Raw genomic sequence first — 21,115 nt, 5'->3', positions numbered from 1 at the left:
CAGCAGTACCTCCCACCACAGACACAGATGCCGGGGTCCCTACGTGGGGGCAGGGAGATGGGGGGCCCTGAACTACCTCGTTGGGGCAAGGGGGAAGGGAGTGGCTCCTGCACCCACCCACACCCCTGGGAGCCAAAGCAAATGAGCACGAGGCAATGCTCGCCTCTACCTCAATGGGGGTTCGGTGCTGCCTGTGCCGCCCCCACAGCAGCGTGGCTGTGTGTCTATTAAAGGAACTGAACTGAACCAAGCTGGAGCTGAGGGTGACACTGGGGATACCACAAGCGTCGGTGGTTGGGATGGGGGCAGATTGGGGTTCAGTACACCTGTGACACCCTGGGGTGGTGTCTGTGCCAGCCAAGGCTCCACAGCCCATGCTGTGGTTGCCTCTACTCTAGGACTGTTCCCACTCCTTGGCTTCTGGAGTGCAACTTGGTGCCTCCTCATGCACAGAGCAGGATGGGCACCAAATCCAGCCTGGCTGGGGGCTACAAGGCTTCACACAAACTAACCATGTGTGAAAAATCCCTGTGCATGTGGGGATATGGTTAGAAGCTGGCTGGGTAACTACTGCCGCATTGCACCCTGAGATGACAGCACTGCTGGGCCTGGAGTCACCGGTACACTCACAGGTGCTCACAGGCATGTATGTTATGGGGTGCACAGGGGAAAGTGTGAACAGAGACACCCCCTCAGATGGTAGTCCTGAGCACGAGCCTCCAGCACTCATAGTGACACCAAACCCGACACAAGGTTCCAATAATGAGTCCCGAACAGCACCCATGGGAGCAAACCCCCCAGCACTGGTGAGGCTCGGTCCTTGGTGCCCACGGGAACATCAGCTCCTGTATGGAAGACGGCAGTGGTGTCATCCTCCGAGGACAGCCTTGTCCTTGGGATACCCCCACGCCCCGTGGGACCCCACGGCTGGTTCTGGCGCTGGCCGTGGTGCTGCAGCGTAAGGGAGATGGGCTGCACAGAATCATAAATTACCCCGAGTTGGAAAGGACTCGTGATGATCATCGAGTCTGATAGCTGGATGTGAAGGTGCAAGGGTCGTGAGTGTGAGTGGATAGGTTTCTGTGCCTGTGTCCATGTGCCAGCATGTGTCCCAGACTGCAAGGGGCACCCAGGGAGCTTGTGCTGGGTGCTGGGATCTGGGTGCCAGCGCTGCATGGGTGTGAGACAGCTCAGCCCTGACAGAACTCCTGTAAGCCCAGCACAGCTTGCCAAGCGGGGCTGCAGTGAGATCGATGCAGCCTTAATTGGGGTCTTGTGTCCCTTGTCACTGCTGAGCAGTGCCGACCATAGCACATTGAGCGCCAAGGCCCCAGGGGGCCACGAGTGTACAGGTGGGCCAGCATCCTCCCTTGTTACACAGCTCAGGGGGTGATGTGCAATGTCACGCTCCCTGGGGGGCTCAGGGACACAGCTGCTGTCACCTGAGTAACCAGCCCTGATCGATGCCACTTCCCGCATCCCACAGGGAACATAATTGAGCAGGAGGGAGGAGGTGGAGGGGTGGAGGGGCGATCCAGCCTCGCAGGAGGAGCACTGGATCCAGCTTCAGCAGCAGGATGGAGGCAGGTGGCCATGGCACCAGTGTGTCACCGCAGGGATGGGGATGGAGATAGGGATATGGCTGGGGATAGGGGTGCGGATGGGCATGAGGAAAGAGTCCTCCTGGCAACCTCCAGGACTTGGATTGGGGGAGATTCACTATGCACCATGCAAGACTGTGGGCTGCCAGTGGCTTCAGGCTTGTCCCCTGACCCTGAAGCCCCAGTGCCTGAACCCCAGCCTGAATTTCTCACTTTTTGGGGTGGGTTATCTTCAATGATATAGCACAGGGATCTGGGCATTCATGGGATTCACTCACCCTGCTGGGCATAGGCTGCAGTAGAGCTGTTCCTCCCTAAAAGCAGATCAGCACGGTGTTCCTCAGCCTCCCAGCTCTGCTGCAGCCCCCCAGCCACTTCTGCTAACGAGGCAGTTTCTAATTGTTGCCTTTGTGGAACAAAGCACAGCTCTTCCCCTCTGAAGATGCTTCTTCCACAGCCCAGCTATCGATCCTTGGGAAGAAAGGCAGAGCACTGGATCTCAGCCTGCTCTCCCCACCCAAACACTTTGCTCAGCTTCTGCAAGGGAGTTTTTAGGGGCTACAAATGTTGCTGGATCCCTGAGCCATTCTATAGCTCCCTTCTGGTGGCTGCATAGAGCTCCCTGCCATAACACATCTCTGTAGGTTTCTCCAAAAGCAATATCTCCTATTTATTTCCACTGAAACGACAATGGATGCAAAGAGCACAACAACACCATTTGATAGAGCAAATTCTCAGCTACAAAACAGTGCTTTTGCAAAATAGCCACCACTGTTAACTATGCATCTTCATCAGCAATGAACAAGAGCCTGCATGCTGCTCTCATAACTATCTGTATCAGCAGAGGTGACACACTGTCACTGTCACCACTGCTGAAATGCACAACCTTCCACCTCAGATCCACTGTTTGGTTTCCATAAGTGTTCAGCAGGCGTTGTCGAATGTCACCGAATACAACTGATTCTGCAGGAAGGAATTCAATGACACATCCTTCCTTCATACACACTCCCATGTCAGACAACCGTTTGCCAAACTGCTGCCATCTGTCACATGTCAACAAAATGTAACAGGATGCTGTGGGGAGGGCTCAGCCTCCAAAGCCATACTATCAACATCAGCCTGTGATACTGCAAGCCTACAGAGTAAAACAGGAGGCATTGCTTTTAGAGCAGCCCTGTAGAAGGACGAGGCTTTTTCAGGGCATAGCTTTGCTCTCAACCTTCAGCCATTGCGTTGATGGCAATGCTGTTGAAGTACTTCCTATTAGCAGATGGCTTTGGCCTAGAGGCATTAACCCCCCAGGTCTCCCTGGTGCAAAAGGAGTCCCATCCTCTCAGCATGGGGGACAGAGAGGTGCTCTGGGGTCTCTGCATCCTGGGAATCCTCTGTCTGTGGTCCATGTGGTCCATGGATCCATCCCGGCCCTTCCAGGGGTCCCTATGGCTGTGAGTGCAGGGGGGGGACAGCTGCTGCCTTCCCCAGCTCCTCGCCACGTGTCTGCGGTCGATGTTAGGAAGGTGAATGCGGGCAGGCCGGGGCCTGGGGGAAAGCCCGAGGCGGCTCCTGGATTTCAAAGGCTCTGTGTGCTCAGGTCCCGACATCGCTCTGTTGCTTTTAACACACCCGAGTGCCTCTCGCCTGAAGGACGGCGCCGGAATGAAGCAACAACCATCTCTCTGCAGTGCAAATCAGCATCGACCGCCCCGCCGGCCCCGGGGGTCTCAGAGCAGCCCTCCCTCCTCCTCCCGCCCGGGGTGTCCATCCATCGCCATGGCGACGTCCTCCCTTAGCAACGCGCCGCCATGGCGATGGGGCGGGACCCGGCCGAGGCGGGACGGAAGTGAAGCTGAGCGGCTACCGGTGCAAGATGGCGGCGGAGATGGCGGCTCTGCAGCAGCTGCAGTGGAGGATGGAGGAGCTGGAGCAGCGTATGGGCGTCGGAACCTGCGAGCCGACAAAGGTCGGGATTCTGTTCTTACTCCATCCAACTGCCCCTGGGCATGGCGGCTGACAGGTCTGTTCCTTATGCAGGTGGCCGATGAGCTCGTCAAGGTGCAAGTGGCGCTGAGTAACATTGCGGGCAAGAGGGAGAGGATCAAGATCCTGTTTAAGAAAAGTGAGTGGGGCGCCGTGCTGGGCTCAGACAGGGAGCGGTGGTGAGGGTGATTGATGCCTGTTGTAAACCCTCCTTAGGGATCAGATGGCTCCTTTGTGGTTCTGGTTCGGCATGTTTTGCCTAGAAGCAGAAAACTGCGAGGGGCATCTGGTTGCTTATATTCTCAGCATTGGGGTGGTTAGGTGAAGGGGCAGGAGCTCAGGTGGTGGTTTCACTGAGTCATAGAATGGACCACAATGATCATCTTGTTTCAACCCCCTGCTATGTGCAGGGTCACCAACCACCAGACCAGGCTGCCCAGAGCCACATCCAGCCTGGCCTTGAATGCCTGCAGGGATGGGGCGTCCACAGCCTCCTTGGGCAACCTGTAACAATGTGTCACCACCCTGGAAAACTTCCTCCTAATATCTCACGTAAACCTCCCCTGTTCTAGTTTAAAACCATTCCTCCTTGTTCTATCACTGTCCACCCTCATTAACAGTCACTTTCCTCAGTTCCTTCAGTAACAGGGCAAAGTACTGAAAAGAGCAGGAAAATGATGACAGATGAGATCCACCTGTCTGAATGGGGGGGAAATATTCCAGCCCAGCTGTTGGTGGAGTTCACTGAGATGGCTTTAAACCAGGTTTGAAGGTATTGAGGGAACAAACCAGGCTTGTTAGAAATGAGTTTAGGTGCAGCATATCAGAGCTAGGGCTGAGAACAACACCTCAGCTGAAGAGCATTTACATCAATGCACATAAGGGCAAGAAGCAGAAGCTAGAAGCCATTGTGCAGCACAAGAACTATGACATGGTCACTATCACTGAAGTGGTACGATTGCTTTTGTAACTAGAGTGCTGCAGTGGAGGGCTATAAGCTCTTTAGAAGAGAGAGGCTGGGGAGGAGAGTTAGTGGGGTTGCTCTCTAACTAGTGTAGTTAGTCCTCTGGAATTCAGAGCTCATAATGATAAGGTCAGCTGTTCTGGCTCTGTTCCCTCCCATTGACTTGTATCCCCTCAACCCCCCTGACAGGCAAGACAGAATGAGAAGCTGAAATGTCCTTGGATCTGTACCGCACTGGAGACTTGTAGCACTTATTTAGAAGAAGCATCTAGGAAACTGCCTGTCAGATTGGCCTTAGTACTGAGGAAAGTTATGGAGCAGATTGTCTTTGAGTGTGATTACACAGCTTGTGCAAGACAACCAGGAGATCAGGCCTAGCCAACATGAGTTCACAAAAGGCAGGACATACTTTGCTAACCTGATCTCCTTCAATGACCTGGTGACCTGCCTGGTAGATGAGGGAAAGGCTATGGGTGCAGTTTGCTCAGACTTTAGCAAAGCCTTTGACAGTGCCTCCCACAGTATTCTACTGGAGAAGTTGACAGCCTGTGGCTTAAACAGGTGTACCTTTCTCTGGGTAAAAATCTGTCTGGATGGCTTTGCAGAGGGATCTGGACAGGCTGAGTTGCTGGGCTGAGGCTGGTGGGATGAAGTTCAAGAAGTCCAAGTGTCCTGCACTTTGTTCAGAACAGTCCCATGCAGCACCACAGTCTATGGGGGAGAGAGGCTGGAAAGCTGCCTGGTGGAAATGGATCTGTGGATGATAGTTGACAGTGGGCTGATTTGGCTTTAAACTTGCAGCATGTCATTTGAGTTTGGTATGTAATGTGATTAATCCACTGAGCTGCTGGAGGTGGGGAACAGACTGCTGCAGCCCGCTCTTTGCTTTACATAGCCATGCCTAATATTCATCTGGAAGTTTTCTAGGGCCTGAGTTCCTGAAAAGGCTTCCTGTGGGTAGTGAGCAACCACTCACCAGACCATCTCTCCCTTGTGTGTGTGGTGGGAGCCCTAGAGATGCCGTCCCAGCACAGCTGATCATGTCTGTGGAGCCTTCTCTAAGCCAGGGACCATCAAATGTGAAGACAGAGCTTCTGCATGGCCAAGAATCATGGCCTGGCACCATGTGAGCAGCACTGGGAGTTCTGGTGTGGTCCAAGTCTGTGATAAGTGTTAGGTGTGGAAACAATAACAGTATATTCCTAAATAATTTTAGGAACCAGGGTGAGGTAGAGTTCTCTGGCTTTGTTTCAAGAGCAGGAAGAAGCAGATTTAATTGGTATTGTTAGCCAAACAAAAAGTAAGTGATGGAGATGTCTGTAACAAAGCAGTTATTTGGCTTGAGTCATTTATAAGTTCTTGGTCAAAGCTTTCCAAAGTCACCTCAAGTGCTGCAAGCATTCACAAATCTGAATGAGAATAACCCTAAATGTAAAGTGTTTACAAAGCAACCTTGTGTGATGTAGCACAGTGGGGAATTCCACTTGTAAAAGCAATAACATTTTTCTTACTTTTTGTCTTCAAATCTATTTTTTTGCTTTAGTTGAAGATGTAATAAAATACCTAGACCCTCAGTACATTGACAGAATGGCTGTTCCAGACACTATGAAGCTGCAGTTCATCTTGGCAGGTATGGCTTAAAATGAGAGGAAACAGATTTTTAGTACTACAGAAGCTGCCTTTTTAAACTGGATTGGGATGAGTTATTTTGTTTAGTTAGAAATATAAGGAAAAGCAAATTTCTTTAGAGCTACTTAAAATGTGATTTCTATGAGGATGTCTGTCACCCATTGTGCCCCCTGTGCATGTCCATGCTGTCATTTTATCTCTTTTGATCTTCTAACTATAGATCAATTTATCTTTAAATTAACACGAGGCTGAAAAGAAAAAGATGGAGCTTGAACTGTTTTCCTCACCCTTTTTTTTAAATACTCTGCGAGCTGCAAGAAAAATGGGAGGATTTTGGATATATATTAAATACCTCCTAGCGTCATTCTTCTTTGCCTCTAAATAACTTCATTCAGCTTTGTCGTGGTTATAGTTAATGGATTTTCATGGAGATACTTCTGACCTAAGTTACCACGAATGAGAATGTAGTCATGAGCATCACTAAAGGCTGAATGAAATCAGAAACAAGCTCTTTTTTTTGTATAGGTAGATAACTGGAAAAAGGGAGCTGGAATACAAGTGTCAGTTCCAGCTGGCCAACAGCTTGGAGTAGGACAAGTCCCTTTTCAAGGTGGAGCCTACAGCTGACCTGTTTAAGAGCTCCTGTAACTTGGGAATTTCTGAGTCTGTAGTCAGAGACTTTCATGCCTTTACTCTAGCTTTGGCTATGAGTTTTGTTTTCTATATTTACCAAGCTGCTTGATGGTGTGTTGGGTGTAAATGGTTCAGAAAACAGGTTCATACCCACTAACACACCAATATTTGTGAGAAGCCAAAGTGCTGTCTTGTTTCCTAATATTTCTTATTATCTCTCCCTGATCAGAGGAACAGTCTCTTCCTTCCCGAGTAGCCCTCCTGGAGCAGGTGAAGAACCTAGAGCCCATCTTAGACAGTGCCAGTATCCAAGGTATGCCTCTTCTTCTCCAGGTGTCTGAGTTGCAAACGCTATCCTCCAAGCTGTTGTATTGTTTATTTTTTCATGAGCCTCAGACTTGAGAACAGCTAAGCACACAACTTATTGTGAGTAAAATAGGTACACGGTGGTATATCTGCTCCTCCCTTACATTGCTCTTACGTTCCATGTCTAGTCTCTGCTGTCTAATAGAACACTGCTGAACATCTTAGCTATTACCAAACACACCTGGGGTGGGAATGTGGCCCCTGCACCAACGGGTCAGGGAGGTGACTGTATAGTTTAATAAAGAAGTTAGAGGCAGTGGCTTGGCAAAAGGTGTGAAACTGTGACTAAGCACTGTGTACAATGCCCAGGCCATGGTAACTCTCAGGGTTCTGCTTATGAGCTGTCTTATATCCAGAACATCAGTGTTCCTTGTGTAGGCAGAGATGCTTCTCTTAATGTTAACTGCAGTGTTCATCTAATTGTTAACATCTGTTAACTCGCCCTAATTTGAGTAGTTAGCAAGTAAACTTGTTATTTGATGTGCAGTGTAGCTATGTGGCTTTATCTGCTAGTAGGTTTTTTTTTTTCCAGTTGTGTTAAAAACACGTTTGTGGTGTGGAGCACAATCAGCAATTCACTGAGCAGAACTTTGCTGTGACTTGCCCTTGAAAAGTAATGTTCTATTTTGTTGGGTTTTTGTTTGTTTGTTTGTTTTTTGTTATAATTAAACCTATGTGATGTAAAACAAAAAAAATGGGTTTCTGTGCTTTCAGCGGCTCCTGAACATGCAGCCAAAATACAGCGACTCTCTCAAATCCAGATACAACAACAGGTAATGTGAATGTTTGTGACAGTCTTGACTAGCCAGAAAAAGGAACCATTTGATAGTGGATGTACTGATGACATATTTATACCACATCTTTAAAACTGCAGCAAGAAAAAAAAAAAAGGAAAAAAAAGGAAAAAGTTTAAGAAGGGTTACTAACAATTGATTATGAGTTGGAAAAGCTTTTTACCTACCATAAGCCTGCTTAAAACAGAGGTCTCAATAAGCAGAAGTGTGTTTAACCAGCTGCTGTTCTGCTTTTCACCAGGTCACTGAAATGTTGCACGTCTATCTATATGGCTATCAGTGCTGCCACCTTGTCTCTTTCCTTCCCCATCTGAGGGAATGGGGTGTGTAGCCTGGGTTGCACTTCATGCCCCCTTTTTGTGTTTTGCTGTGAGTTTTCATTCTGAGTCAAGCAAAGCATGGATGCTGAGAAAAACCACACATCGGTCTAGCATGGATGCTCTTGCACCGTATGAGCATGAGTGTTTCTTCATAACCTTTCCTTCAACTATTGAAACTCGTTCAGGCACAGTGAGTGGTCATGGCCAGGGCCTGAGTTTTAATCTTGGTACTGGCCTTGGACAATTCCTGACTTGCCTGGAATTACAGATGTCCTTTAAGTTATTTATTGCTTATTCACCAAGGCACTGTTTTTTGCAGGAGCAGTGTGAGCAGTTTACTGATGAAGTCAAGATGCTCTTGGAAAACTACAACAAGACAGTATCCTTTTAGCTGGTGCCTTGGATTGAACTGCCCACCTGTCTCTTGGGCCACCTCACCCTGTCAGAGGTAGCTGGAAGCAGGCAATCCCCAGCCTTAGGTTTAATGGCCGGTACCTTTTCTGGTGTAGTGATGTTTGTGTTCCTGTTATTATACTTACCTCAGGAGTGAAGTCCTGTTACAGTGCCGAGGGACAGAACTATCCATCCGAGACAGGAAGGGCAGGGTGTCGTCTGTGAGTCAGAGCTTTTGTGATGGATCTGCTTACAGTGTGGCTTAGCACAAAGGAGCTGGCATGTCAGTTGAATGTGCCTGTGACCTGCCAGAGCCTTGCAGTTCATCTCATACCAGTGCTGAAACACATCCTGAACTATAGTGGGTGGGGGAGTTATGTTCTTTTCTGAAGCAAGACCTTTAATTTGCAGCACTATGCAGTGCTTAGAAGTGGTGTGTAGTTGGTATAAGTCTGTGTAGGCTGTGTAGACACAGTTTTATTCACCCTTTTCTCCTCCAAGGAATTGGTTTTGGATCAGCACTGTCAGGCTGATGGGTGCTCCAGCTATTCTCTAACCTTTATTTCCTCCTAGAAGTTTTTGCTTCTCTTTCCTTAAGAGGAACAACCAGACTCTGCTTCTCTCCAAGCAGTTTGTCCAGTGGAATGAAATACTAACACAGCTGGAAGCAGCCAGGGAAGTGAAACCTGCAGCAGAGTGATGGCAGAGCAGGGAGGGCGAAGACCAAAGTCCTAGGATCCTGTTGGCCTTGCATTATTCAGAAGAGACCACAGCAGCTGCTTGCATCCTCTTGCCTCAGTATCTTTATACTTAGTGTGAGTATGCTGCAAATGGTGTCACAGACTCCTGGGGGCACCCTGGCTTTGTGGCCCTTAATCAAAGCAGCACCATCAATATGCCACTGTTTGCATATAGTTTTCTCTTAATATGCCACTGTTATTAATATGTTATCTTTTATTTTAATGTTTTCAAGCTAGTAACGTACTTTTAAAGTCCCTTGTTGCTCTTATCGTGGATCACAGTAAAGCCCTAATGCACTGGTCTGGCTTGTCTTTTCCTCCCGTGAATGCATCAGTGGCACAGAATGCCTGGTTAAGCTCAGGAGGGCAGATCCGCGTGCTGCCAACAGCCCATGGCTGATGTGTCATAAGGAAACGTTACTCCTGGCATGAAGTAGAAGCAGTGATCTGTGTGTCCCTTCTTGGGGCGGTTCCTGGTGCCCTGTGGGAATGGGAACTTGGAGACTGGGGGAAGCAAGTGACCCTGCCCTACGTCGTGCCTTTGCTGATCAGAATGGCAGCAGCGAGTCAGAGCCGCAGCCGGTCCTTTCTTATTCAGAAAGAGTTATTTGCTGCCCCCTGCCTGTAGTGCCTGGGCTGTGCAATTTATCCAGGTACAGAACAGAATTACTGAGTTGTGAACATGTCTTTAGTGAAGCCCAGAGCCCAGCTGTGCGCTGGGAGATGCGGGCCCACCCCGCCCTCACAGCCCGCCCAGGCCCGGCGCCATCACTCCGCCACTCCGCCTCCCTCCCCGCGCATGCGCACGCCTGGCGTCGGCCGCCATTTTGCGTCGAGTGTCGCCGTGCCGGCAGGTGAGCGTGCTTTCCGTGTGTCCCCCATCCCGCCCCGCAGCCCGTCCGCCTCCCGCACCCGCAGAGCCGCCCGGACAGCGGTTCCCGTCACCCCGGACCCGGATGGTGGGGCTGGGCCGCCTCCCCTTGGCGGAGCTCTCCGCCCGAGGCCTTCACCGTGCCTGTGGGGGGAGCCGTGTGACTCTGTGGGCCTGGGGGTGGGGGTTGAGCGTGAGCCCGTTTACCTGAGTTCTTTCATTTATTCTTTGCTTTTTCTAAGGATTCCGCCAGCTGAACCAGCGCTGCTCCTTCCAGTTTCGACCCCTGTGGCAGCATTCATGTTGCCCGCCGGTGTCTGAGCTGCCGCTGCTGGAAATGACTGCTGTGCTTTGCACTGCTGCACATCGGGGTGTTCTGGTGGATAGTTTGTATCTGCCCTGTCCGGCTGACAGAATCAGACAGTGCCCTTTGGAGCAAAGACTGCACGTAATTGGAGCGAGAAGCCCTTTGTGCAGCCTTTAGAAGTTTCTCAGGTACAGGTGTGTGGAGCTGCTGAGACTTTTCTGGTGGCCAGAGGCTGAAATGATGCCAATGGCAGCCTCAGTTTTGAGCCCTGCTGTGCTGGCACAGGTTGCTGGAAGCCACAGTTGCAGCTGCGCTTCTCGCTGAGTGGGAAAGCCCACAGTGGCTGGTTTGTATTATCACTAATTGCAGGTATTCATGGGTTGCTTTTCCTTTTCAGTGCAGCAGAATGGAAAACTATAAGAAGACCAAAATCGTGGAGAAGCCTTGTCCTCTTCCTTTCACTGACCTGCCTCCTGATATCATTGAAATGAAAGTGAAAGATGGAAGTAAAATAAGAAATCTGATGGGCTACGCCATTGGCAAGATGGAACTGGACTCAGTGAGGCAGATCCTTTTCACTGGCTCAGGCAAGGCTGTCAGCAAAACCATCACGTGTGTGGAGATCATGAAAAGAAGGCTCAAAGAACTCCACCAGATCACCAAAGTGCTTTTCAAACAGATCGAGGAGATCTGGGAACCCATCGTGCCTGAGGCAGGTCTGGATTCCTTGACAGTGAAGAGAAACATTCCTGCCATATGTGTCCTGCTGAGCAAAGACGCCCTTGATCCCCAGGAGCCTGGATATCAGGCTCCGGGCTCTTTTGACGCCTTCTGGATTGAGACACTTAAAGCAGAGTCCCAGGCCCAAATGAAGAGGAAGCAGGGTGGAGGAAGGGGAACTGGCAGCATGGGAAAGCACCCTCGTGCCAGTGGAGGGCTCGGGGAGTCCTGAGTGAAGTCCTGAGACAGAGACACTTGTGGGTGTAGCTTGGGGATGTTACAAAAACCAGCCAGCTGCTCTGGCTGGAAAGCTGCTGCTGAACACAGGCTTCCAGATCTGTTAGGGGGGTAGACAGGAGAACTCACTGTTCCAAAATTGACAAAATTGTAGCTGTCTAAATTGTGTTTTGGCAAGTTTCCTTGTCAGATGGTGCCAGGCTTCACTCCATAGCCTGTGGCTCAGGGATGAGATGGAAATATGGGATTTACCTTTTTGGGCAAGGATTGCTGGCATCCAGTTAGTGAGCCCAAAGAGGCATTCCAGGTATGGCAGTGCTTTGCATGGGCAGGAGATGAGGCAGCTCCTAGAGGGGAGATGTGTCCCAGGTTGGGCTGCCAGCCCATCATTGCAGCTCCTCTGTGTGGATGGCACAGCTCAGGGCTGGGTTGGACACTTTACCTGTGCCTGAGAAGCCATTTTCTGCTCAAGCCTTCCAGTGTTCTGATGGTTTAGATGTGGGACTGCAGGGGTGCAGCTCACTGTGTGCCAATCATCCCTTTCTGTCCTCTCACTTCCCCTCTGGTGCTGATGGTTACACCTCTGGCAGGAGTCAACTAACGTCATCACCATCCTGAAACCACGTAGGCAGGGGCAAATGCACAGGGGTGGTAATGGTGAGCTCCAAAGGATGCTTGTTTCCCCTTTCTACTCCTTTGTAATGCATAGGAATGGGTTTAAAATAAAGTTTGTAAGTGACAAAAGATGTGTGATGTGTTCCACGTTGCACTGGGGTCACCCTCAGCATTACTGACGGGCTGCAGCTGCAGGCGTTTTTCTCCTGTAGGTGGGCCCTGATGAAGGTTTTCCTTTGCCATTCACCTCTTCTAGCAATGGGAAAGCCAAGGGTTTATTTTTTCTGTCTGGAAGAGCAGATTTGAGAATACTTGGTGTGAATGCCACTGGATGGAGCAGGGGATGGAGCATCACGTCGTGTGCCACAGCTCTGCTCCTGGATCAGCTGTGGGAGGTGATGCTGGGCAGGAAGGAGCCGCAGGGCCATGGCCATACACAGCGCTGCTGTGCCAGCGTGGACTCTATGGGCTATGGAGCATCTCCCCAAGCGAAGCCCACCAGGAGCAGCCAGCAGAGCCCGCAGCTGTGTGTGCTGCTGGCAGCCACGAGGGGTCCCCAGCTGCCCGGCGGATTTGCATCGTACCCGCTGCCGTGCCGAGCTGCCCGGTGCAGGACGGAGCTGTGCCGGGCTCGTTCCTCGGTGCAGCCGCTCGGACCGTCCCTGACGCTTTGCACTGCACGGGGCCGCGCTGGTCACTCGTGGGCGGACAGCGCAGCCCCACGTCTGCGGCCGGTGGCGCAGAGGTGCCTTGGAAGCACGTGTAGGTGCCGGGACGGTTGTTGTGTTTTGTGCCGTGTCGCTCAGACATCGCAGCCGCTGCTCCATCCCCGCCCGGTGCAGCGCACGCACCACGCGGCCTGTGCGCGGCGCGGCGGGGCGGGGCCGCAGCCGGCGGTTGTGGGCGGGGTGTGTGCGGGGCCCGGGCCGCCCCTCGGAGCGGGGGGAGGAGCGAGCCGGGCTGCGGGACACGGCGCCGCTCCGCGCCGGGACAGCGAGCAGCGGACGCGGCTCCGAGCGGCGGATCCCGGGGCGCGGCGGCAGCGGGTCAGTGCGGGGCCGGGACGGGACTTGTTGCGGTTGCGGGATGGGGAGGGAGGTCGGCGTCTCCTTCCCGCGGGTCCGTCGGGGCTGCGATGTGCGAAGGAGCCGGCGCTGCCCGCCGCGTGCTGTGCCGTGCTGTGCCGTGCCGTGCCGCGCCGCGCCGTGCTGTGCCGTGCTGCGCCGTGCTGTGCTGTGCTGTGCCGTGCTGTGCTGTGCCGTGCCGTGCCGTGCCGTGCCGTGCCGTGCCGTGCCGTGCCGTGCCGTGCCGTGCCGTGCCGCGCCGTGCCGTGCCGCGCCGTGCCGTGCCGTGCCGTGCCGCGCCGTGCCGTGCCGTGCCGCGCCGTGCCGTGCCGCGCCGTGCCGCGCCGTGCCGTGCCGTCGTGCCGCCGGTAACGCTCCGCTCTGCTCCCAGGTGCCCGGCCGAGCAGACCCCGCGCTGCCGCAGCGCCGCCCGACGAGCCGCCCCGACGCTCCCGCGCCGCCGAGGCCGCAGCGGCGCCGTCCGGGCCGTTCCGGGGTGACGCCGTCCCGCCGCTCGCCGCCGGCACCGCCGCCGTGCGCTCCGTGCCCCCCAATGCCATCGGGCGGAGGCCGCGTCCCGAGCCGGGGGCTCCGCTTCGTCCCGCGGGGCGGCGGCGATGGGGGCGGCTCTGTCCACCGGAGCGGTCGTTGCCATCTCTTTTAACTGCATCATCGCTCTGCTCATCCTCATCCTCTTCCACATCCTCTGCAAGGCCTGCAGGACCCCGTCGTGCCCCAAGAAGAGCCCGGCGTCCGACGCGGACGAGGCGAGGAACGAGGAGAAGTACCTTCTGCAGCCCTGAGCGCGGCCATGGCAGCGGACGGGACGTGACACCGAGCGGAGCCCTGCGGCCCCGCGGTCCCGGTGCGTGGATGGAGACACGGCGGCTGGGGACGTGCGCCGTCCTCGGTGTCACCTGGAGAGTGGGGACAGCCCGGCCCAGGGGATGCGCGCTGCCTTCACCTCGGGGACAGCGGCACGTGGAGGGGCAGCCGCCAGCACCTCGCTGTGCCACGGAGCCCAGCAGGGCCAGTACGAGCCCTGTCCCCTGCAGGAGGCTGCTGCGGTGTGACACCGACCCGGGGGAGCCCTGCAGCACCGCGGCGACCAGGGTGGCTGCGGGCTGTGGGGAGCAGCGGGCACCCGGCACACACCTGCCCTGGGTTTGCTATGGGGAGTCGCCAGGGCTGCTCAGTGTATCTGTCTGTCCTGGATCTGTCCATTAGGGTCTGCTCATGCTCTGCCCTCCCTGAGCCTGCCCGCAGCCAGGGGCAGCTCCTGAGCGGGGACTGTTGCTCCTTCTTCCTGTTGCTGTCCCTTTTGCTGCCGTGATGGGCACGTCTGTGTGTGCTGTGTTGGTTGGGGATCACTGGCACCACCCCGTGTCTCGCTGCTGCCCACCTGAGCCCACAGAAAGATGGGGATATTTCAAAGCTGTGGGGTCAGTTTGTGTGCCTGGTGCAGCGACACCAAAGGGTCTTCCAGCACCCGGGGACATGGGTGCAGCCTGGACCCCTCTCTGGTGCCACAGTGGCTGTGCAGCAAAGGATGTGGTCAGCATCCCCCCTGTTTTGCTTGTGGGTCTGTTGGGGCTCTGCCCTGCCCATCCTAGAGCCAAGCAATAGCCAGAGTGAGGCCCTGGGGTGCCTGGTCTGCTGCAATAAGGGCTGGAGGTGGGGGGGGGCTGTGCTGGCAGGGATGCGGGCTGGGGTCCTTCCTCCAGGACTGGCTCCTTCCCATATCAGGTGTAGCTAACATGTCCCTTTGCAGTTGTGGGTTTTTTTTGTTTGTTTGTTTTTTGTTTTTTAGATTAATAAACAGATCGTAGGACCCAGGAGGCGTCTCTGAGCTCTGTCCTGCACATGAGGACATGGGGGTTGCCTCATTTCCTGCCCCTGGTGCTGTGTGGTGCTCTGGGACTGTCCCTCCGGGCTGTGGGCTCTGTGCTGGGTCCCTCTGAGTCTCTGAATGCTGGGTGAGAACACCAGCCAGGTGCTCACCTGGGGCAGGCAGCAGTGAACTGAACAGCCCTGGTGATGGTGGTACCGTGGCTTCCACCCCTACAGAGCACATGGCACGTGCAGGGGATGTATTTGGACATGGAGTAACACCCATGGCCATGTCACGAATGGGCACCACAAGTTCCTATTCCTGGCTGTGCACAAGACAGTGGCAGGGTATCCCTGCTCATCAGCTTGTAGCAAGGCCACCACGGCTCCTGCTTTCACCACAGCAGCTGACCCCTGTGCTGCACAGCCCTGAAACAGTGGGGTTCCCATGTGTAACTGACCCATATGTGCAATGCTCACGGCAGAACCAGGATGGCACAACGACACACCACATCACTTTCAGTGCCACTCTTTATTCTCCCAGGCATGGGGGCGAAGTGCTGTGAGAGGGCAGAGCATGCCAAGCAGCTGCTGGTCAAAGCCGGGCTTTGTCCGCCTGCCCCTAGTCCCTGCTGTCCGGCTCCCGTACCAGCATCAGCAGCTTGTCCAGCTTAGGAATCTCCACCTCGGGACCCAGCTTTACCTCCTGGCCCTTCTTTTGCTGCAGGGAGAGCAAAACCAAGATGTCAGCAGAGAGGCACTCAGTTGTGTGGGGTGCACCTGCCTGTCCCTCTGTTTTGAGCCCAAAGTGGTGGGAGCTGTGTAGCTCAGCATTTACTGTATTCCTCCAAAGGAGCATCTGCTGCCAAATGCCCACGGCTTAACGCTGTTCCGGGGCTCTGACTGAAATACCTGAACCTCATCCTTGGTTTTGATGTTAGGGGAAGCTCATTTATGCACAGCATGACTGTGAGCACACCAGGAAGCAGGGGACATGGGTAAGCGCAGCGCTAGAGAGGTGTCACGGGTCCCTGAGCTATGGCAGAGCCATGGGGACTCCACCAGTCTGGGCTGTGAGCACAGGGCCCTGTGCCTGCTCCTGGCAGCACTGCATGGGATGCTCTGGGGTGGCCTGAACGTAGCACATGAGCAAGGAGGCTGCTTGCTTTCTGCTCGCTCTGTTCAGGAAAGATCCCCTCTTCAGCTGGGACAAGGCTGCATGGTTTTCATTTTCCCAGCTCACAGATCACATCTTGGGACAGGTCTGGTTTGCATTAACTCTGCAAACTGAGCAACGCCCTTCCTGGCTGTGCTCCGGGCACTCAGAGCGATGTTTGTGCTAATGGCCCACGTCACAGCTGAGCATCTCTCTAAGCGGGAGCGTTGGGATAAACACAGCTGCTCGGGGTATTTCAGGACTTAGCTATTTCTGCAGAAAAGCCGCTTTGCTGTGTGACAGCGTGCAGAACCCTCCCTTTGGCACCCTGCGCAGCACACAGCACTGTGCACGGGCCCTTGGGATGGGAGAAGAGGGCAGTGGCTTTGCTCTGCTGGGAAAGGGAGAAGCTGGGATGTCCCTGGCACCATGCTGAGATCCTGAGCAGCAGTGGGGTCCCTGTCTGACACCTCCTTGTGAAGCCCTTTCTGGGGCACTGGACCAGAAAGAGGTTTCCCTCCACACTTTCTTCCCAGGGCAGTTGTTACAGCTTGGCCTCATGCAGGTCCACGGCATTCGCTCCCCTGTGCCCCGAGGAGCAGCAGCTCTCAAAGCTGTGTGCAGCATCCCTGGGCACAGAGAAGCATCACCACCCATGCAACTGCAACACATCCCCTGTGACAGACAGTGATGCACTTGTGGGGTCCTTTCTGCTAGTCCCCTGCCTGCAAGGCATCCACATGGGCTCATAAGGAGCTGGGGCAGAGCATCCCCCCCATGGAGCCAACAGATGTAGAGCTGAACTTACATGGGAGGTCTGTCCCTGAGGAGCTCATCAGATGGGTACTGGAGCTGCTCACAGCAGCATTTGCATCAATTTTACTGTTAATGCTTCCCAGCAAGAGAGCAACATGCTCTTGGAGGAAACAGCAATGGGGATGTGTTAGGAATGACTCTGCTGCTCTGCATGCCTGTACACTGGATGGGCCGAGCACCCACACTGCTTTCACATTCACTTTGCTCTACACTCAGGCTCCCCAGAGAGGGAAACTGAAACACAGGGCAGTGTGGGCACAGTTGCTGCAGCACCGTGCATGGTTCTCTGCAGGGAGGTTACTGTGCAGAGTGTGGAAGATGACTGAGGTGGAGACATAGAGCTGAGAACAAGGATCAGGACCAGCACCAGCTGTTTGAAGACCCCACTGCTCCGAGTCCCAGCACCCCTGGTGCTGCCACAACCTGAGCTCTGCATCCAGGATTTGGCAGTCATATACACTGGAGACACTGCTTTGGCTGACGCCCTCATTCCTGTGCTGAACAGTAAACCACCAAGTTAATAAACTCTCCCATAAACTCACGATGCTGGCACTTTTCAGCATCTTTTTTTTCCCTTTTTTTTTTTTCCCCCAGTGGTGGAATAATCATAAAACATCTGCTGTAAGGTTTCGCCTTAACAAAGCAAAACATATTTGTGTTTTAAAGTAGCAAGAAAGTTAACTATGCTGGCACGAATATCAGTGGAAAATTCCTTACAGCTTCCCCAGGAGCAGAGGGGACCTGTCCCTGCTGAGAGCTGGCCAGGGTGGTGCTTCCAGCTCCTGCCATTCCCAGCAGAGCAGGATGTCTGGACACAGCATCCCAGTGACCCAGCACCATTGGCACAGGCTGCACAGAGGGGTGGTGGAGTCACCAACCCTGGAAGTATTCAAGTGATGTGGGATCTGCAGATCCCAAGTGTCCAAGACATTCTCCACCATGTCCCCATTGCTATCTGATGCTGTGATGTAAGGTAGAGATCACACTACACTGTGGCAGGACCACATGCTCCTGAGGTGCCATCTACATGCAGCAGCAAGGCGCTCTGCAGTCACAGAGAGCCTCAAGCCACACTTGCAGCTAGATTTGACAGCATTGCTCCTAGCCCTCAGAAGGATTAGCTGACTGACGAGAGATAAGGATTTAGGCTTATTTTGCTACTGTTTGGAAATAAATGACGCAGGAAATGTTCTGCTTGTGGGGAATGAAACTGGCAGAAAAGCCCAGGGGATGGCTGGGTCATTCAGACGTCAGCAACCAGGCAAAATCTCGGGGCTTTGTGCTTCCCACAACAAAGATACTCATCCTGACAGCTTCAGCTAAAACCTGTGTTGCACAGGGCAGCCCCCTCTCCTTTCTGCAGCTCACACATTTGACTCACAGAACCTGTAAAAGGCCATATCAGGACACAGCTGGGGATGCAGGTCTGGTGGCCATAGGTGACACTGGAAACTGACAGTGAAGCTACTGGAACCAGCAAAGACACTGTGATGGGAGCAGCTGCCTAGCTCAAGACCCACTGCACCATCTGCCAGGGAAAGTGCAGGAGCAAGACTTAGCTGTGTGCACACAACGCCAGATCAGACCTCCGAGAGGCTGGGAGCATCCCAAGGCATACAGAAAGGCCATGTACACCTGTGGAGTAAGGAAGGATCAGTCCCAGGCTCTGCTGTTTAAGTAGAAAAAGAAGAGACTGGGCTTTCAGCCATGCTGAATGCTCTCTGAGAGCCATAAGCAACCTCTCTGACACACCACTAATTTAGGCACCTAAATATAGGCACAAGAAGTCCACATTTAGCTGTTGTGCCGAACTTTGGAGAGCTGGAGCTGAGCACAGGAAGGGCCCCCAGAGCTCCCCCAGATCAGGCACTGCTAGTCCAGGAAACCACAGAAGACATTTAAAACATTCTCTCTGCTGCCTTTGCTGTATCTGTCATTTAGGGTTTTACAATAGGGATGTGGTTGCAAGCCTCAGCTCAAGTATCTGCAAAGTAAAAGCTTCAAAGTTAAGGCTGCATTTGAAAGTTACCCAAGATCCATCAGTCTGACAGAGGGCAGTGAGGCACATCACCTTAACTCTGCCCTGCACTTGTGCTGCAGAGAATGAACATCAGCAACAGGTGCTTTTCAGCCGGACCCATCTCTAATGGGCTCCAACAACAGTCCACCCTTTGGATGGATCAAGGAGATGCCCTGCAGGAAGCATCAACCCAGCAGTCCTAAGCCACAAACCTTGATGCCAGCTGGCAGGTAGCACTGTCAGTCACATTGCAACACTTCTTCATCACTCAGCATCTCTTTTTTGTATTTCAGTTTTACTTTAGTGTCTTTGTAGAACAGCTCAGTAAGCCATTATGGATTAGATTTCAGTAAAACCAAACAAATGTGGATGTGGACATGCAATTCTAGAAATACCTTAATAATGCTGTGATCTCACAGAGGATAAAACCACGAGGTCACTTGCAGATGTATGAGCAGTATATTCTAAAGACAAGTTAAACATTTTTTTCTTGAATATCTCTTACTTCAACTGCTACTGTTAATACACATCTCCTGCCATTGCATTTTACCTGCTCCAACCTGGCTACTCCCCCTTCCTCTTTCACTATCAGACTGTGTAAAAAGTGGGTCTCCCTCCTGCTTATAAGCTCTCTTCAAGTACTGGAAGGACACAATGAGGTCTTTCTGGAGCCTTCTCTTCTCCAGGATGCATTCTTGTTTGCTACTAATGTAACGTACTAGTGTGTGAGTATATTTCACTCTGGATAAACACAAATACACTGGAAAGTGAGTTTTGCTATAAATAGATGTGAATTAAACATTTCCTTTCCCGGGTGCCACTCATTTAATGATATTAAGTGCCAGTGGCATGAAAGTTGCATTATGATTGACACTGTGGTATTGAAAGAGCTCAATCTGAAATATAAAGTCACCCCACAGCACTCTTCCCCTCTCTCCATGACTGCACTTGAACCCAGGGATGCTCCAGAAATAGCACGAGGTATTTCAGCTGTGCAAACAATTGTGTCAGTTCAACCACACATCCCTGTGAGTACCTTGAGATAAATCACAGCACCCCCTGGGCCACGGCAAGTAGAAGCCCTCCAGCACCCGCTTATCTGCCCTGGTCCATTGTGAGAGTGTCTGCTTAAAAGCTTATGATGGATGCTTGTGCAGCACTCAAACTATACTTTGGGTGCTGGCACAGCATGCCCTGAGCAGTGCGTTTTCCTTCTCTCTTTGCTGTTCTCCCCTGCTGCTACAGCAGAGCAACTGCTGGCAACTGTCCGGGATCTTTTCCTGCAAACCTCCCTGGTGGATTATTTCCATTTCCTTCCCCTTCCCTCCCATTTCACCTCCATTCTCACTGAAGTGCATCCTGTTTACTTCAGACCGTGTCTCCCGCTTGCCACAAATGGAATGTCTTGCAGGGGTTTTCCTTGCCTGCTGCAGAGGAAACAGCCCAGCACAGATGCCATACAAACACAAAAACAGATAGATAGATACACTCATGCTCTGGACTCTGCAGGAAGTCAGGCAAAGCTGCACAGTCTGGGACTGAGTTATGCTGAGGCGTGAAGATCACAGCTTCAAATTGGTCGGTGAGAAGCTGGACACAGAACGAACATGGTAAACACAGCCATGAAAGCTGCTGCTCTTCCCTTGGACCTGGCTCTGTGACAGAGGCTGAGAAGTCCCTTCCTGCCGCAAAGCAGACGAGGCACAGCTGTAACCTGCTCTTAGAGCTCCTGTTCAGAAGCCTTGGTGCCAGCCCTCTCCCGAAGATAGGTTTGGCACAGTGCTGCTAACTGCAGGATGCTCACAGCACGTGTTAGGGCTGTGTCTGAACACAATGAGGGGCACCCTGACTGAAAAGCAGAGCTGGACCCTGTGTTTGTGTAAGCCATCCAGGCAGCTGGCAGCAGTTTTAATGACAATCCAGTCTTAAAATGCTGATTTGACTCTATCTCAGCCCTTTCCACTAAGATCCCTGACATCCTGTTTAGAAAAGCATTATTAAGATCTAATTGCTTCATGCATATAATACCATTTTATTTATAACAGAATCAGATGAGAAATGC

The 21,115-nt window shown here is 52.8% G+C and overlaps 4 protein-coding genes across 7 annotated transcripts in view; 3 read left to right on the top strand and 1 right to left on the bottom strand.

Annotated features, from left to right (window-relative positions):
- Nucleotides 1-3,425: 3,425 nt before the first annotated feature.
- DCTN3 (dynactin subunit 3) lies at nucleotides 3,426-9,718 on the top strand. Its single transcript, XM_015848414.2, has 7 exons — nucleotides 3,426-3,561; nucleotides 3,633-3,717; nucleotides 6,086-6,172; nucleotides 7,034-7,117; nucleotides 7,885-7,943; nucleotides 8,604-8,663; nucleotides 9,288-9,718. The coding sequence occupies exons 1-7, from the start codon at nucleotides 3,469-3,471 to the stop codon at nucleotides 9,375-9,377; spliced, it is 558 nt and encodes a 185-aa protein (XP_015703900.1). The 5' UTR covers nucleotides 3,426-3,468; the 3' UTR covers nucleotides 9,378-9,718.
- Nucleotides 9,719-9,836: 118 nt separating this feature from the next.
- Nucleotides 9,837-12,296, top strand: RPP25L (ribonuclease P/MRP subunit p25 like). Of its 3 annotated transcripts, none has more exons than XM_015848415.2 (3): nucleotides 9,837-10,271; nucleotides 10,531-10,783; nucleotides 10,993-12,296. In XM_015848415.2, exon 3 carries the CDS (start codon nucleotides 11,002-11,004, stop codon nucleotides 11,545-11,547), a length of 546 nt encoding a protein of 181 aa, XP_015703901.1. In that variant the 5' UTR covers nucleotides 9,837-10,271; nucleotides 10,531-10,783; nucleotides 10,993-11,001; the 3' UTR covers nucleotides 11,548-12,296. The 3 variants fall into 3 exon arrangements, with proteins under 3 accessions (XP_015703901.1, XP_015703902.1, XP_015703903.1); XM_015848416.2 differs by having other exon boundaries at nucleotides 10,531-10,789; XM_015848417.2 differs by lacking the exon at nucleotides 10,531-10,783.
- An 829-nt stretch (nucleotides 12,297-13,125) lies between these two features.
- ENHO (energy homeostasis associated) lies at nucleotides 13,126-15,067 on the top strand. The gene is made up of 2 exons (XM_015848302.2): nucleotides 13,126-13,213; nucleotides 13,623-15,067. Exon 2 carries the CDS (start codon nucleotides 13,849-13,851, stop codon nucleotides 14,032-14,034), a length of 186 nt encoding a protein of 61 aa, XP_015703788.1. The 5' UTR covers nucleotides 13,126-13,213; nucleotides 13,623-13,848; the 3' UTR covers nucleotides 14,035-15,067.
- A 507-nt stretch (nucleotides 15,068-15,574) lies between these two features.
- The window catches only part of DNAI1 (dynein axonemal intermediate chain 1), a 135,807-nt gene continuing 130,266 nt past the window's right edge, over nucleotides 15,575-21,115 (bottom strand). For both annotated transcript variants that reach the window (XM_015848293.2, XM_015848294.2), the window contains one exon: nucleotides 15,575-15,782. In XM_015848293.2, the coding sequence (XP_015703779.1) occupies nucleotides 15,684-15,782 (99 nt within the window). In that variant the 3' untranslated portion in view covers nucleotides 15,575-15,683. The remainder of the gene's footprint in view (nucleotides 15,783-21,115) is intronic.

The sequence above is a fragment of the Coturnix japonica genome, chromosome Z (assembly GCF_001577835.2).
Source record: "Coturnix japonica isolate 7356 chromosome Z, Coturnix japonica 2.1, whole genome shotgun sequence".
Lineage (NCBI taxonomy): Eukaryota > Metazoa > Chordata > Aves > Galliformes > Phasianidae > Coturnix > Coturnix japonica.
The sequence above is the reverse complement of the archived record's forward strand: the minus strand, read 5'-3'. Positions and strand labels throughout refer to the sequence as shown.